This window comes from Grammomys surdaster, unplaced genomic scaffold, assembly GCF_004785775.1.
Source record: "Grammomys surdaster isolate TR1022 unplaced genomic scaffold, NIH_TR_1.0 342, whole genome shotgun sequence".
In the NCBI taxonomy this organism is placed as follows: Eukaryota; Metazoa; Chordata; class Mammalia; order Rodentia; family Muridae; genus Grammomys; species Grammomys surdaster.
In genome coordinates, this window is record NW_021604761.1 from 538,469 (window position 1) to 556,117 (window position 17,649).

The 17,649-nt window shown below is 47.7% G+C and overlaps 1 protein-coding gene across 7 annotated transcripts in view; it reads left to right on the forward strand.

The window, feature by feature from the left end:
- Mroh1 (maestro heat like repeat family member 1) overlaps positions 1 to 17,649 on the forward strand; it is a 75,237-nt gene that overhangs the window by 26,736 nt on the left and 30,852 nt on the right. For all 7 annotated transcript variants that reach the window (XM_028778868.1, XM_028778864.1, XM_028778869.1 and 4 more), the window contains exons 8-12: positions 1,409 to 1,560; positions 1,904 to 2,044; positions 2,373 to 2,465; positions 9,646 to 9,724; positions 11,153 to 11,266. In XM_028778868.1, coding sequence (XP_028634701.1) covers positions 1,409 to 1,560; positions 1,904 to 2,044; positions 2,373 to 2,465; positions 9,646 to 9,724; positions 11,153 to 11,266 — 579 coding nt within the window. The remainder of the gene's footprint in view (positions 1 to 1,408; positions 1,561 to 1,903; positions 2,045 to 2,372; positions 2,466 to 9,645; positions 9,725 to 11,152; positions 11,267 to 17,649) is intronic.

Below are 17,649 nucleotides of genomic sequence, written 5' to 3' on the forward strand. Positions count from 1 at the left end.
CCATCCCAGAATAGTGATGCAGTAAGGTACTATTGGAGAAGCTTGAACATCTAGAATGTCATCTCCTTCCCGTGACTCTGAGCCTGCCATGCAGGGAATAGCATGTGTGGTAAAGCCAGGCTCACACTCGGGACTCACAACTCTGAGGGCTCAGAAGGGTTGGGAAACTCACACAGCTATGGTGGACTCCCAGGCTCACGTGAGGGGCACACCTGCTACAAAGTAGCCACAGCACACTGTGGTCACTGGGCTTAGTAGTGAGGCGAGAGGAGGTAGCTGAGAATCCTGTGGACAAGGCCATGTCCCTATGGCTCTCTGTACAAAGGCTGCAGGAGCATCCTACAGTTTGTCCCTGACATGGGCTGAGCCACAGCTGTGCAGAAAGAATAGGGCCAGTTTCCAGGTTCTTGTTAATAATCTGAGAATTAGCATTTACATTAGGATGCCCCATTTACTGCTCTGCCCGTGCTCCATCAGTCAGGAGGTTTTGGATTGTGTGAAGGTAGCTTTGGCAGGATGTGAGCCCCTGATAGGCTGACTGGTTCCAGAAGGTGGGGAGCACAGAGATTTCTGCCTCAGTGCCCACCCCTGCTCCTGTATTCTCCCGAAGCCCAGATGCAGACCTGTGTCTTGGGCTCTAATCCCAGCCATGTCTTTGGACCTCTCATATGAGAGGACCTCTCATATGCATGCCTGCAGTGACTCAGAGCCTCTGCTCTACCCAGCTGTGTCCCCATTCAGATCCCAGGGCATAGCCAAGGAAGACCCCGAGTAATAGTCCTGCATCCTGTGCCCATCCATCTAGACCTGGAACCTCTATCCTGTTCCTTCTTGCCCTCTCACTGGGCCTGACAGCCCTTGTGGTGTATGTAGCAAGAGCCTGGGGGAGGGGACACAGTGCTTCCTTTTTTTTTTTTTTGTCAGGGGGAGACATGGGGATAAGGTTATTGCAGGGACCTTGGGTCCGGGTGTTGGTGGATGGGCACCTTCCTAGGGGCTCAGAGCGAGAACCTCTTTCGATAGCATCGTGGCCTCCGGGGCTTCGGCTTTCACTCACCCACCATTAGTTTCTGTTACCTATGGCTGACCTCTCCCCATTGCTTCTGTGTTGAAGAGTTAGGACCACTCTCCTATATGAGGCCTTGTCCTGACAGACCTGTAGTCATCCTGTTTTCACAGAAGGCCCTATTCTCGGGTTTCAGGAAAGATACAGATGTGTGTGTGTGTGTGTGTGTGTGTGTGTGTGTGTGTGTGTGTGCGCGTGCTCTGTTTACCCTAAGTATCCAGGGATCTCCCTCTGGGCCAGGTGCCGGACTAGCACTGTGCAGACTGTTTTGAGAGTTCATGGGCAGCACTGGGAAGCCAGTGTGGTTCCTGTCAGGAGTTGCTCACTGTGAGGTGTTCACAGCTCTGCAGCACTTCAGTGAAAGCATCCTGGAATACCTGGCCAACCTGGACCAAGCCCCAGACCCCACAGTCAGGAAGGACACCTTTGGTGCTGACATCTTTGGCGCCTATGATGTTCTTTTCCACCACTGGCTGCAGAGCCGAGATACCAAGGTACAGCCATGACCCATCAGGGCCTCCTTCTGCCTTTGCCCTTTGCCCTTTCTCTCTGCCTGAGTGGTCCTAAGGGGAGAAGGGGGCCCAGATTCCCTGCCCATGATCAGTGCTTAGGAGGTGATAAAGAGCTCCTACATCCAACCAGAGGCAACCTGTTCTAAAGCTTGGTCTTGAGGCCTGTGATTGTAGGTCCCTGTGGTTGTCCACTCTCTGCCCTGAGACTGTGTCCTGCTGGGCAGCGTCTGACCTCTTGCCACAGTTGCCGCATAGATGCACTGGCAACTGTAGACGTAAGGGTCAGGGCCGGGAGTAGACAGGGAGGCCTTTGCTGTCCTTTCAGCTCCGGCTTGCCGTGGTAGCGGCTCTGGGTCCCATGAGCCACCTGCTTCCCAGTGAGAGGTTGGAAGAGCAGCTCCCTAAGCTCCTCCCTGCAGTACTCGGCCTCTACAAGAAGCATGCAGATACCTTTCAGATATCGAAGGTATTTACAGGGCGGGAGGGCGCAGTGACACCGGGACCCCTCAGATCAGACCCTGTGGAAACAACCCTAACTTAAAATACTGTGTTGGGTTATGAGAGGGACGGCCTCCTCTCTGCTATGCACCGGATGGGAGCCTGGGGACTCGCCCTCTACCTTCCATAGTGACCTGTGACCCAGAAAACAAGTTTCTTAGTGTACCCCCCAAATTCTGGAGGTGAAGGTAGAGCTTCTTCATTTGGGTCTTAAAGGGTGTTGGTGTTCTCCTGGACCTCATCCCTCCTGGGGGGCAGGAAGTGGACTGAAGCCATCTCCTCCCTGTCTTGAACAGAGCCTGGGCCAGATTCTGGAGGCAGCTGTGAACGTGAGCAGCCGCACACTGGAGGTTCAGCTGGACGCCCTCTTGGCGGCTCTTCATGCTCAGGTAGGCTGGGGATGAGTACCTGGGGTGGCGGACCTCGTGGTGATGGACTTCTCTTTTTCTTTTTCTTTATTCTTTTTTTTTTTTTTGGTTTTTCGAGACAGGGTTTCTCTGTGTAGCCCTGGCTGTCCTGGAACTCACTCTGTAAACCAGGCTGTCCTCGAACTCAGAAATTTGCCTGCCTCTGCCTCCCAAGTGCTAGGATTAAAGGTGTGCGCCACCACTGCCCGGCTAGTGATGGACTTCTCAAAGTGACTTGCCTAGTGGGAACACAGGGAGCATGAAGTGGGATAGGTGCTTCAGCCACACAGCTGTGGAGCGGGCTTCCTGAGCACCACATGGGTGTGGCTTCCAGACACGAGGCATCATCTGTGCAATGCAGTGTATTGGTTTCTTTTCTGTTGCTGTGACAAAATACTATGAGTAAGACACCTTGTAAAAGAAAGTGTGCAATTGGACTTAAAATTTCAGAGAGAGTCCATGATGGCAGGCAAGGGCGTGGTGACAGGAACAGCTGAGAGCTCATAGCATGATTTACAAGGAGGAGGCTGTATTAGTCAGGGTTCTCTAAAGGATCAGGACTGTTAGAATATGTGTGTGTGTGTGTGTGTGTGTCTGTGTGTGTGTGTGTGTACACATGCACATGCTTGTGCAGGCTTCTGTCTGTCTGTCTGTCTGTCTGTCTGTCTGTGATTTATTAGCATGGCTTACAGGCTGTGGTCCAAGGAGTCCAATACTGTCTGTATCCTGACAGAAAGGCCAGGGATCCAGCAGTTGCTAAGTCCATGAGACTGAGTGTCCCAGTCTAATGCTGGAGTCAGTCCCAAGGAAGTGCTAGAGAGCTGCCAGTCTTCAGCTTATGCTGGAATTCTGAGGAAGGAGACTCTAATACCAGCGAAGGAATGCTTTGGGAAAAGGACAGATAAACTTTCTAGTAGGCCAGGCAGTGGTGGCGCACGCCTTTAATCCCAGCACTTGGGAGATAGAGGCAGGTGGATTTCTGAGTTTGAGGCCAGCCTGGTCTATAGAGTGAGTTCCAGGACAGCCAGGGCTACACAGAGAAACTGTGTCTCGAAAAAACAAAGAAAAAAATCCCCCCCAAAAAAATTAAAAAAAAAACAAACAACTTTCTAGTGAGACTGAGGGCAAACAGGTAGAAAACAAAGCCTCTTTCATCCGTGGCCTTTTATGTAAGTAACCTGCTACCAGAAGGTGTGGCTGGATTCAGTGCGGATCTTCCCACCTCAGATGATATAATCAAGAAAATTCTTCATAGTCAAACCCAGCTGCTTGTTTTATTTTTTTTGTTATATACATATGGATGTTTTGCCTGTATGCATGTCTGCACCATGAGTACCTGTGGAGGTCAGAAGAGGATGTCAGATCCCCGAGACCTGGAGTTACTGATGGTTGTGAGCTACCATGTGGGTGCTGGGAATTGAATCCAGGGCCTTTGGAAGAGCAGCCAGTGCTCTCAACCACTGAGCCATCTCTCCAGTCCACAGTTGCTTAGGTTTTAGTTGGTTCCAGATGTAGTTAAGTTAACTGGAAATGGTGTGAGTCTTTTGAAACCTCAAAGCTCACCCTCAGGGACAACACTTGCTCCAACAAGGCCACACCTCCTAATCCTTACCAAACAGTTCCACCAACTGGGAAAGTATTCAAGCACATGAGCCTATGGGGAGCGGTCTCACTCAAATCACCACATACAGGAACTTCTGAATGGAGGCTGTAGTGTGACACTGAAGTCAAATCACCACATATAGGAACCCCTGGATGGAGGCTGTAGTGTGACACTGAAGTCAAATCACTGCATACAGGAACCCCTGGATGGAGGCTGTAGTGTGGCACTGAAGTCAAATCACTGCGTATGGCCGGGCGGTGGTGGCGCACGCCTTTAATCCCAGCACTCGGGAGGCAGAGGCAGGCGGATTTCTGAGTTCGAGGCCAGCCTGGTCTACAGAGTGAGTTCCAGGACAGCCAGGGCTACACAGAGAAACCCTGTCTCGAAAAACCAAAAAAAAAAAAAAAAAAATCACTGCATATGGGAACCCTTGAATGGAGGCTGTAGTGTGGCACTGAAGTCAAATCACCACATACAGGAACCCCTGGATGGAGGCTGTAGTGTGGCACTGAGGGCTGCTGCCTCAGTACGTCCTGAGGAATTTCAGCATGGCCGCTGAAAGGTAGTGGTAAGCAGAGGCCTGAGGCTGCCTTGGTTACCTCAGGAACCAAGCAAGAGAGGGGAGAGACATGGCATCCCATATCCTGAGACACAAGATTCCAGTGTAGGAAGTACTTCTATGAGAGAGCATCTGGCTGGGCATCTTCCCTGAGGGTCAGAAAGACTGAGAAAGCTGCTGAACACGGTGTGTCCCAGCAAGGGAGCACAACTCTGTGAAACTGTGGTTAAGGAGAGTAGGAAGATGGAGAGGGGCTTTGGTGGTTCAAGGAGACTTTCTTTAAAAAAAAAAAAAAAAATCATTGCTGGGTGACACCTTTAGTCTCAGCACTTGAGAATTTGAGGCCAGCCTGGTCTACAGAGTGAGTTCCAGGACAGCCAGGGTTACACAGAGAAACCCTGTCTTGAAAAACAAACAAACGAAAAAAAAAAAGAAAAAAATGAAAAAAAAGAAAAACAAACAAACAAACAAAGCAACAACAACAAACCCACAACAGAATCATGCATTTTGAAGGAAAATAGATCTTCCTTTTTAAGAAAAGTTTATTGTGTGTGTTTTGAATAAAAATAGAAACTTTTTCTTGGTATAGTTTGACCAAGAGCAAATCCAAATTTGAATTCACTACTTTTTCCCCTGTGTCTGCTGTTTGTAGTCTGTGATTACTGGCCTACCCATTGTGTGTGTTTGATATGGCCCCGACGCCTCTGGTTTTGCCTCTGGTGTGTGTTTCTGTTCCGTGTCTGTCCCTAATAATGTTCTTTGCTTTGTACTTACTGAACAGAAGAAAAAATGATATGGGAAAGGATTGAAGGACTTTTTTTTTTTTTTCAGAAATCTTTAACAGTTTTACAAGGGAAGAAGTTACTGACACTGAATAGCACCCAAAAACCACACAGATGTTATCAACCTATATCCACTTTATGGGACATTTGTCTTGCTTACCATTACTTTCAACCTGTTGGCTGCTTTCAGCAAATGATTACCACAACATACATTATTCTGGGTCAGGAGCATTCTGGGAAGAGTTCATAGCTCAAGATTAAAGCTATACATTATCTTCGGTTGTAGAAGCTGATGACGGGAAATCCAAGATGTAAGGATGGTTACATTGTTCTCTGAAAGGCAGGTTAAATAGGCTGAGTATAGTTGATTGAACACAGTGTTTTGTTTTTTAATTAGTATGAGTGTTTAAAATATTTTTAAGATGTATATATTTTGTTTTATGTCCGTGAGTGTTTTGCCTGCATGCTTTGTATGTCTGTGTACCAGGTATGTGCAATACCCATACTGGCCAGAAGAGGGCGTTGAGTCCCACTAGATTAGAGTTACAGACAGCTAGCTGTAAGCCACTGTTTGGATACTGGGAATTAAATTTTGGTTTTCTGGAAGAGCCACTATAGCCCTTAACTGTTGAGTTATTTCTCTAGCCTCTAAGCTGGTCTTAAATGATCTCAAGGCATGTGAATAACTTGGCTGTATAGTCTGGCAAAAGTTTAATCTCTTTGGAGGCAAGAGATAATTCCAAAAAAATATATATCGTCTTCCTTCCCTCCCTCCCCACTCCCTGGTTCTCTCTTTCCCTTCTTCTTCCCTCTTCCCTTCCTCTCTTTCCTTTGATCCTTCTGTCTTTCTTTCTTGTTTTGAATGAATGAATGCTTTATTCTAGAAATAACTGGTATGTAGTACACTTTTCCAGTAATGTGTTCCTTGGAGTTTATTCTACTGCTGATAGAATCCCAGATCTGTTTGCTTGAGACCCAAGGGCTTGGTTACATGTTTGTATGGTACTGTTCCTCCCTTCCCACCCCCAACAGAATGGGACTAGAAGCCGGCCTCTAAATCCCCTTCAATGATACGGATGTGTCCTGCTGTCAAAATCTGCACATCCCTGCTCCTGGATGAGGAAGGGCTAGAGAATGAACTCTCTGGAGAACCGAGCCCAGAATTTCACTCATGTCCTGTGGGCAAAGGTGTCCTGTTCCAGTCAGCTGCCTGGCTTCCTTTTGTTGACCACGACAGAAATTGTGCATAGGCAAGACGTTTGTCATGTGGTAGGCTCGGGCAGTTCTGTTGTTTGGTTTTTTGTGTTTTGTTTTTTGAATTTAAATCACACACACACATACACACACACTTTTTTCTTTGAGATGGGGTCTTATACAGATAAGGTTGGCCTCAATTCATAAGACTCCTTGTCTCTGCCTCTGGAATGCCAGAATTACGAGGGTGTACTACACCACACCTGACCCTGTTGCAGCTTTTGTATCCTTCAGCATTTGACAGAAGCAGGCTACAGCCTCTAACACTGTAGCTCTCATTCAGGCCTTGAGTAGCAGGACCTTACCCAGAGCCTGTTTACAGCTCTTGGGCCTGGGGAGAGTGAGACTTTCAGCCCTAAAGGCTGGCCAGCTCTCTAGATCCAGGGCCTGCAGACACTCTCCTGTGGCTCTACTAGTCTTCAGTCTCAGCTCTGCCCTCCCTGCTAGAGCTGGTGGTCGTGCTCTGGCTCTGGCCCTTCTGCCAGCTGTTGAGCTGCCTGTCTGCAGCTGTGAGCAGCCAGCTGCCTGGGCAGTTTGAGCTCAGCCACCACTGCCGCCGCTTTGCTGCTTCTGCCCTTGTTCCCGTGATGCGTTCTCTGCTATGGCTTCCTGTCACCTTGGCCCAATTACTAAAAGCAAGCCAGAAAAGATCACTCAAGGGAGGCCTTGTACTGGGCGCCATGTTACTCAGAGCATTTGGGTGCCTCTCAGCTGATTCACCAAATGACTCAAGCATCTTACTTATCCATGTAGTATTGCCAGAAGAGAAGTTTTTAAACCAATCAGAGCCAACTTCCCTTGCAAATAAAGGTGTTCATAGAAATCATAGTCTCAGCCCGTTAGCACCATCACAGCACTTTTGTAGGCCACCAAAGGACATGTTTCCTCTCTGACCCAGGTAGAAGCGGTTGCAAGATCATTAGAGTTCTCTAAGCCTTGTTCTAACAAAGTCCAGTGTAAGCTCTGAAATAGTTCTGACATGGTCTGTAGCTTCAAGAGCCAGAGCAAACAACCAGAGCATGTAGTTTCCTCATGGTATCTGTGGAGGGTTCATAAGGGTCAGTAGCATGTCTGGCTGTTTGGCTAATGTCATTTTTACAGCAGGGGAGAATCTAAAAGTTGCCAGTTAAGGAATCAAACTGCCTCATCTTCCAACATCAGGGGGGCTTACAACTTAGCACTGGGCTCATGAGCTGACTCCATGGGTAAAGTTGCTTGCCACTCATGCTGGAACTCCACACAGAGGTAGAGAAGCTGACTCCATTGAGGTGTTCTCTGGTCTCTACCTAGGTACCATAAGAAGGTACCTCTTCCCCAACCCCCAACACACACTAATAATGATAGTAAGTGAATACTTTCTTTAAAAAAAAACTTATTGAGCATTCTGGTGGTGGCACATGCTTTTAGTCCCAACACTTGGGAGACAGATCTCTCTGAGTTCGAGGTCAGTCTAGTCTATAGAGAGAGTTGCAGAACAGCCAGGAATACACGGAGAAACCATGTCTTGAAAAACCAAAAAAATAAATAAAAAGAATGTACTGGTGCTGGAGGCTGGAGAGACAGTGGCTTGCCTTACCTGCTGCTCCCCCACAGGAGCTGAGTTCAGTTTCTAGCATCCACACGTTGGCTCATGACCTGTGACCCCAAAAGGTCCAGTGCTGGCACCAGGCACACATTTGGTACACACACGCACACACGCAAAATAAAATTCATATAAAATAAATCTTTTTTTGTTTTTGTTTTTCAGGACAGGGTTTCTCTGTGTAGTCCTGGCTGTCCTGGAATTCACCCTGTAGATCAGAAGGCTTCTGGCCACAAACTGGGATCAAAGGCATGTGACAATGTCACAGGCTGAAAATAAGGAAATCCTTAAAAAAGAACTTGCTAGGCTGAGAGTGGTCGGACACTCCTTTAATCTCAGCATTTGGGAGGCAGAGGCAGGCAGATCTCTGTCAATTTGAGGCCAGCCTGATCTACATAGTGAGTTCCAGGACAGCCAGGGTTATGTGGAAAGAATCAATCTCAAAAGACAAACCAAAAGAGGGGGACTGAAGAAATGGCTCAGCGGTTAAGAGCACTGACTGCCCTTCCAGAGGTCCTGAGTTCAATTCCCACATAGTAGCTCACAACCATCTGCAATGGGGTCTGACGCCCTCTTTGGTGTGTCTGAAGAGAGCAATGGTGTACTCATATACATAAAATGAATAATCTAAAAAAAAAACTGAGGGAAGAAATTACAACTAGCACTAAAACTGTAGCCGGGATGTAATACTGCTTACCTCTTCAGGTGTGGTGGCACATGCTTACAGTAGTGAGACTGAGGCAGGAAGGTACGAGTTCAAAGCCTGCCTTGGCTCCATGAATCATGTCTCAAAAGAAACAAAAGCATAGGCTGGAGAGATGGTTCAGTGGTTAGGGATAGTTGTTGCTCTTGCAGACTGCCCTGGGTTTGACTCCCAGTACCCACATGACAGCCCACACCTGTCTAACGCTAGTCCAAGGGAATTTCCCATGCTCTTTGGCCCCCAAGTGTCCAGTAATACATTCATTCAGGTAAAGCACTCATACACATAAAATCTTTAGATTATTTTATTTTTAAATTATTTTATTTTGCATGATTGGTGTTTAGCCCACATGTTTATCTGTGTACCATGTGCATGGTACCCACAGAGATCAGGAGAGGCTTCAAGTCCACTGCCACTCTGGTTACAGCTGTGAGCTGCTATGTGGGTGCTGAGAATTGAACCCGGGGCCTTTGGAAGAGCAGCTAGACCTCTTAACCACTGAACCATCACTCCAGCGCCCCCCCCCTTTAAAATTTTTTGAAAAAACAAAAGCAGCAAGGACAAAAATACCTTTCCAGTACCCCCTCAGGTGAGGTAGGACCACCTACCTGTTGCACAGCAGGGCCCTGCCATGACAGTGAGTCTGTCACCATAACCTCTGTCCTGTCTCCTGGAGCAGATTTGCGTGCCTGTGGAGTCCTCGAGCCCCCTGGTGATGAACAGCCAGAAGGAGGTGCTTCGCTGCTTCACAGTCCTGGGTGAGTGGTGGCCTGGGTGCTGGCTTCTGTATAAGGAGGCCTCAGAGGACATGTCTGAGCCAGCTGTCTGTTGTTGTTGTTGTTGTTATTGTCATTATTATTATTAATTATTAAAAACAGCACAAAATCAGCTGGGCAGTGGTGGTGCACGCCTTTAATCCCAGCACTTGGGAGGCAGAGGCAGAGGCAGGCGGATTTCTGAGTTCGAGAGTTCAAGGCTAGCCTGGTCTACAGAGTGAGTTCCAGGACAGCCAGGGCTACACAGATAAACCTTGTCTCGAAAAAAAACAGAAAAAAATCCCCCCCAAAAAAAAACCCCGCACAAACGGGATCGGAAGGAAAAAAAAAAAAAAAGCTGCCCTTTTAGCTCAGCTGGCCTTGAGTGCATGAGTTCATGATCCTTCTGCCTCGGACTCCCAAATACCAGAGTTCCAGTCGTGTGCCATCAAGCCTGGTCCGCTGTCCTCTTTGAGGGGGTAATGGGTGCTTGGCCCAGGCTGAGGAGAGGTTAGGGCCTGCAAGTACCTGATCGTCACTGAAATGTGTGTTGTAGCTCTGCGTATCTTGGGCTAGAGGTTTCTGGCTCCCACCCCACACATTCCTCCTTTGACCCTCCTGCACATTTGCATCCCTGCGTGTGGCTGCCTGGCTCTGGCCCTCAGTCTGGCACTACCTGACCCCCAGCTACAGCATTGTTCAGTGTGTCACCTGGGGCCTGTTGGTCTAGATCAGTCAGACCCTGGGCTACCAGCTCTGTCCCTGGTGCCTGTATCCTGTCTCAGCCTGCTTGCCAGCTTGAGGGTCAGGCAGAGGCTTGTGACTTGCTGGCCACTGAAGACCAGTGACATCAGCACCCACCTAGAGCCTGGAGGGAGGGAAGGCTGGGAGACTGGTTCAGCTGGCCCAGGGTGTGGGGGGAGGAGGACAATTTTTACTGTCATTGACACCGGTTCACAAAGGTGAGAGAATTCACCAAGGTAATTTCCAAAAGGTTTCCATTGGCAATGATATAGGTCCAGGTTAGAGGTCTGTACAGGGTCTCTAGCTGCAGACCAGCCCCGAAACAGGAGGATCTCTGAGGGGTCCCTTGTGAGCTCCCCATGAATTAAGTTGGAGTGAGCCCACTGGTTCTGGTGACCCCAGGTCTGTGTCTCACATGTGGTGCCAACTCTTTGGTGTTAGAGTCTCCTGTGCTAGTCTGACCCTTCCCTTTATCCCACCACTCAAAGAAACACTGGGGAAATTGACGGCCAGGGAGTTCAGTCTCCCGAACGCCCCACAGTGTGTTTTGCCTTCCCTGTCCTGGGAAGCTCCAGCTACAGAACGACCAAGGTGAACAAACTCAGCCCTGGCGAGCTTAGGGTGCAGGTGTGGAGCGAGGAGCAAAGACACTGTCAGACAGCCTCTGATGCGCATGTTGCCCTGCAGCTGGCTGCTCTCCTGACCGTCTGCTGGCCTTCTTACTGCCCAGGCTGGACACCAGCAACGAGAGGCTCCGAGTGGGGACCCTGCAGATCCTGAGACACATCATCAACTCGGCTGGTGAGTGCCTCCTGTGGCTGCGGCATGCCCAGTATGGGAAAGCACCAGGGTAGTGTCCATCGTTGGGATGAGTGTAACATCCTACTTTGAATTATTATAGTGATCGTGTTTTAGCTTGGTGGTCTTCACAATTGAACCATGTTTTATTGCTGTGATAAGACACCATGACCAAGGTAACCTAACAGAAGAAGAGGTTCATTTGGAGGTGGGAGACAATGGAAAGCAAGTGCTCCTGGGCAGACATTTGATAACTGGGAGTGGTCTGGGCTTTAGAAGCCTCAAAGCCTGCCCCCAGTGACACACCTCCTCCAACAAGGTCATACCTCCTAATCATTCCAGAACTCTTCCACCGACTGGGGGCTAAGCATGCAAATATACAAGCCTGTTAGGTCATTTCCATCCAAACCACCACAGATTTAGGACTTAGAGTTCTACATATACTGGGCAAGTGTTCTGAGTAACACTTTCGGACCCGAGTTTCCTGCTTTTAAGGGAAACGTATTTGATTAGCAGTAAGTTTCATAAAGATAATCATAGTTGTACACATGGGTTTGTGGTTTGGGGAATTCCATTCATGCCCTGTCAGAGGTCAGGAAAGAGTGGCTATGGTGCCTGTCTTAGTTAGGGTTTTACTGCTGTGAACAGACACCATGACCAAGGCAACTCTTCTTTTTGTTTTTCGAGACAGGGTTTCTCTGTGTAGCCCTGGCTGTCCTGGAACTCACTCTGTAGACCAGGATGGCCTCGAACATAGAAATCCACCTGCCTCTGCCTCCCAAGTGCTGGGATTAAAGGCAAGCGCCACCACAAGCAGCATTTGACTGGATGTCTTTATCTAGCTGTGTGATGCTTTTATTGATTTCATTACAGTAAAATGATTTTTCATTGAAGTTTACTTCAGAAGACACTCTGTGTTTACCTATATTTCATTTTTTTTCCTCCATGTTCTTTCTCTGGGCATATCATATGGAAATGTCTACGTACAAGAAACAGAATTTTCTCTACCTGAAGACAGTCTATAGTGTGCTTTGCTTCTTCCTGTAGACTGCCTTAGAGAACTTCTCACCTTCATAACTACAGATTCGAGATGCTCTTAAATTTTTATTGTGAAGTACAGCTCACAGACAGAACTAATACAGATAGTAACTGTTGTTTTCAGTGAGAACACAGCCCATCATTTCCACCTGGATGGGACTAAAGAGCGGGTGACAGTGCCAGGGGCCATTGCCAGGTCAGGAAGGGTAGCCTCCTGCACAAGAAGGTGTTACTGTTTTGCACGTTGCATAAGGAAAGAGAAATTGCACAGTATGGAACATGTTGTATCTGACTTATTTTTCTGTGAAATGTATAGTGAGTTAATCTCTAAGGTACTCATTTGTTTCCAAGGGGTAAGTGGGTTCTTCCGGTTTCTTACTCCAATGAAGACTGCTGCTGTTTCTGTTCTCCCTGTGCAGGCCTAGGTGGACGTGTAACTAGCAGCAGAGTTTCAGGTTGTAGGTGTGCATTTGTCTTTACACCACTAGGTGTAAATTCATTCTGTTTTTCCAAGATGCCTCGTGTGGCCAGTCCTTGGCATCCTAGCCAGAGTAACTTGTTTTGCAGGAAGCCACTATTTAACTGTTATATGTTCCAGATTAACAAACAAGCCATCTTTCCCAAGGTTGCCCAAAATCCCCGAGTAAAATCCCCGAGAAGGGCAAGGATGGAGCATACAGACATTCTTTTCCTGGAGTCTGGTTTCATCTGTGCCTTATGTTGTCTTAGCCTTTAACACTAGGTAGCGCTCTGAACTCAGGTTTGCACCACTTCTGTGGACTTAAAGATAGGAGCAGCATAGTAACTCAGGAACATAAAGCTGACCATCATCTTCTGTTACTCTCTGAGAAATCTGAAACCCTAGGAATCCAAAGATAAATTTCAATGGGAGTCTCAGCTAGGACACAGGTTAATTTTAAATTTCTTCGCCTTATCAGTCAGAGACCTTTGTGTCTTCAGCCCTGAGATTCCAGAGGCTAGCTATGCTTAGTTTGTTTTTTTGTTTTTGCTCTTGTGTTTTTGAGACAGGGTCTCACTATGTAATTTTGGCTGGCCTGGAATCACTAAATACAGTAGGCTGACCTTGAACTCATAGAGTTCTGGCTCGCCAGTGCTAGGATTAGAGGCATGCACCACTCACTGTGCCTAGATTTCGTTTTTTTGGTTTTTCATTATTTTGTATGTGTGAGTGTTTTGTGTGCATGTATGTCTGTGTGACGTGTGCATTCTGCTGCTCAGGAAGCCAGAAGAATGTGTCTGATACTCTGGAACTGGAGTTACAGATGGTTGTGAGCCGCCATGTTGGTACTGGGAATCAAACCCAGGTCCTTTGAAAGTGAAACAATGCTTTTAACCACTGAATAATCTCTCCAGACCTTTATCTTCAACATGGTTTTTTTTTTTTAATATTTATTTATTTTATGTATATAAGTACACTGTAGCTGTCTTCTGACATACCAGAAGAGGGCATTGGATTCCATTACAGATGGTTGTGAGCCACCATGTGGTTGCTGGGAATTGAACTCAGGTCCTCTGGAAGAGCAGCCAGTGCTCTTAGCCACCGAGCCATCTCTTCAACAAGTTTATATGTGCTGGGTGGTGGTGTCGCACGCCTTTAATCCCAGCACTTGGGAGGCAGAGCCAGGCGGATTTCTGAGTTTGAGGCCAGCCTGGTCTACAGAGTGAGTTTCAGGAAGCCAGGGCTACACAGAGAAACCCTGTCACGAAAAACAAAAAAAAACAAAAACAAAAAACAAACAAACAAAAAAAAGTGTTTATATGTAACCATATATGTCTTTATATGTAAATAATAATATATCTATTTGGCTCAATTATTGAAGGCTGGCCATCAATTTGTTTGTTTTTTTTTTTTTTTTTTGTTTTTTCTGTTTTGTTTTGAGATAGGGTCTCTCTACATAACCCTGGCTGTCCAGGAACTTACTCTGTAGACCAGGCTGGCCTCGAACTCAGAACTCAGGAGTTTGTCTGCCTCTGCCTCCCAAGTGCTGGGATTGGAGGTGTGAGCCACTATGCTCAGCTGACCATTGATTTTGTTGTGGTTGTTGTTTGGTTGGTTTTTTGTTTCATTTGATTTTTTTTAAAAGACAGGATATCACCGGGCAGTGGTGGCGCATGCCTTTAATCCCAGCACTTGGGAGACAGAGTCAGGCGGATTTCTGAGTTCAAGGTCAGCCTGGTCTACAGAGTGAGTTCCAGGACAGCCAGGGCTACACAGAGAAACCCTGTCTTGAAAAAACTGGAAAAAAAAAAAAAGACAGGATATCAGGTATCCCAGGCTGGCCCTGAATTTATTTTACAGCTGAAAATGCGCTTGGACCCCTCATCCTCCTGCCTCTACCTCCCTAGTGCTGGGATTCTGGGTGTTCACCCCCTGTCCTTGTTCTTACTCAGTGCTGGGATCCAACCTTTAGCTCCGCGAGTGCTAGTCCCGCACCCTGCCTGCTTGGCTACCCCTCCAGGCCTGGTTTTACATTTACTTTTCTTGGATGACACAACACACAATGATGTAATTGTGTTGAACACAGCCACACTCTCCTGTGGCTCTCGCCAGCTCTCTGTGAAGAGCTCCGTCCTGTAGCATGGAAGCTGCTACTTCCTGGTGACTGTCTTCAGCTTCCGTTCACAGAAATTCCTACCTCAGTTTAAGGTCATGACTATTCTTCAACCTCTTCTAAACACTGTATGATTTGCCTCGGGCAGATTGAGAATCTCTGTTGCCTGAGCTTTGACAGACCTCTCATGTTTCTGTATTTTATGTTATTACTGCCAAGATCCTTAACAGGCTTTGTTGTGGTGGCTAGAGAGGAGATAGGGCCTGAGGCAAGGAGTATCTTAGGGCAGGGCTGGAGCACAGGGCCACAGCCCTACCTCTGAGGCCTCCATCCCCAATGTTAGCCTGTTTGTTTGTTTGTCTTTGTTTTTTGATGCAGAGTTTTTCCATGTAATAGCTCTGGTAGTCCTGGAACTCTCTCTGTAGACCAGGCTAACCTTGAGCTCAAAGAAATCCACCTGCCTCTGCCTCCTGAGTGGTGGGATTAAAGGGGTGTGCTACTACCACCCGGCTGGGATGGCATTACCAGACTGTCTCTACAATAAAAGCGTTGTCACGAGCAGTTATTACCTGCATTGTGCCCAGTGCTCCCATTTTTTCCTATTTCCTTTTAAAAAAAAGATTATTTATTTTGTGTATGTACGTGCAGCTGCAGGAGTTTACGTGCAGGTGCCCATGGAGGTCGAAGGCATCTGATGCTCTGCTGGAGTTACAGGTGGCTGTGTGCTGCCCGATGTAAGTTCAGAGGACTGAACCCAGGTCTCTACAAGAGCAGTACAAATTCTTACCTGCCGAGCCATCTCTCCAGCCTCTTCACCCTCTATGGTCTAGGGTCTTGCTCTATGGCCTAGGTTGTTTTGAACATACCAGCCTCCTGTGTCAGCTTTCTCAGCTATCCTGGAGCTCACAATCCTCCTGCTTCCTTCTGAGTGTTAGGGTTACAGGCATTTATCACATTCGGTGATAGCCACTTCCTAATTCTCATTTCAAATTTATCACAAAAGGTGAAATCCACTCTAGAGACATATAGAATAGCTCACAAATTTGAGTGTTCTTATTGCACAGGAGCCAGGCCAGTGTTCTGGGCATCATCCCAGGGTTAGCGTCTGCTGCGTAGTCAAGCACTTAGTGGCCATTTCAGTCTTCTTTATAGTATTAGGAGATGCGTCTGATGGGGGCACACACTGTTAATCCCAACACTGGGAGGCAGAGGCAGGCAGATTTCTGAGTTCAAGGCCAGCCTGGTCTACAGAGCAAGTTCCAGGACAGCCAGGGATACACAGAGAAACCCTATATTAAAATACACACACACGCACACGCACGTATGTAAGTACGTATTAGGCATAAAAAGTTGTATTTCTAGCTCTCAGCAAGAGAAGCCCTCAGAGCAGCAGCAGTTCATCTGGACCGTGTGAGACACACCCAGACTTTAAGCAGACTGGTGACTGACACTAGTTCAGTCACAGCGCCACCGACGTGACTTCCTCAGAATCTGAGCCACTTTTCTACTTATTGCCTCAACTGCCAACCAGTTAGCTTTGTAAAAAGATGTGCTCAAATCACGTTCCTTTAATTAATCAATTTCCTTATCATGGGTATGCGAGTGCCATGAAGAGGGGGCGTGCATCAGAAGATAACTTCCAAGAATTGGTTCTCTCCTTTTGCCATGTTGGTTCCAGGGATGGAACTCAGCTTCCCAGTGCTGATGGCAAGCACTGTTGTGCCAGGGAAATGTTAGTGATCCCAAAACACACACCCAGGAGCCAATCTGATGCAACTTACTGCAGGGTCTTTATTCTATTTGAGCTAGCTCAGCAGCCCCCCCCCCCCCGCACCACTGTCACATGGTTTTAGTGGAAGGGGACCCTGAATATCTATGGGGCAAAGATTTATAGTAAGCAGCAAGCAGGGAGTACGTGTGTAAGCATCTAATTGGAAAGCTCCTGTGGCCTTTAACATGATTGGCTGGTGCTGGGAGTGACATCATCAACTTAATTTCTGCTCCCCTCTGCATTGGTGGTCGTTAGGCAGGGGTGGGCTTGTAACCTGGGGTGCAGGTTTGTTGGGGGAATAACCTGGAGATGCTGGTCTTGTTGGGAGTGTAACCTAGAGACTGGAGCTAGGCTTGGGTTTTGTTGGGGGACAACTTGGAAACTAATGCTAGGTACCAGCCTGTTAGTCTACCTGAGTTCAGACTTAGGTCAGGTGCTCTAAAATGGAGCGTCGGCATCTCAGCACCTTCATTCCCTGAGCTACCAACTGTACCCCCATGCCAGTTTTGTTTGTTTGTTTGTTTGTTTGTTTGTTTGTTTGTTTTTTGGTTTTTCAAGACAGGGTTTCTCTGTGTACTCCTGGCTGTCCTGGAACTCACTCTGTACGTCAGGCTGGCCTCGAACTCAGAAATCCGCCTGCCTCTGCCTCCCAAGTGCTGGGATTAAAGGCGTGCGCCACCACCGCCTGGCCCCATGCCAGTTTTTACCTTTTTCTTTTTTCTTTATTTTTAATGATATCTCTGTGTGTCTGCCTAGATATGTACACATGAGTGTAAGTGCCCGCAGAGACCAGACGTGCCTGGTTTCCCTGGGGCTGGCTGTGAGCCACCTGAAGTGGGTTTGGGGAAATGAACTCATCTTCCTCTGGAAGAACAATATTTGCTCTTAACCACTGAGCCATCCCTCCAGTACCCCCTAACCACTGAGCCAACCCTCCAGTATCCCCTAACCACTGAGCCATCCCTCCAGTACCCCCTAACCACTGAGCCCTCCCTCTAGCACCC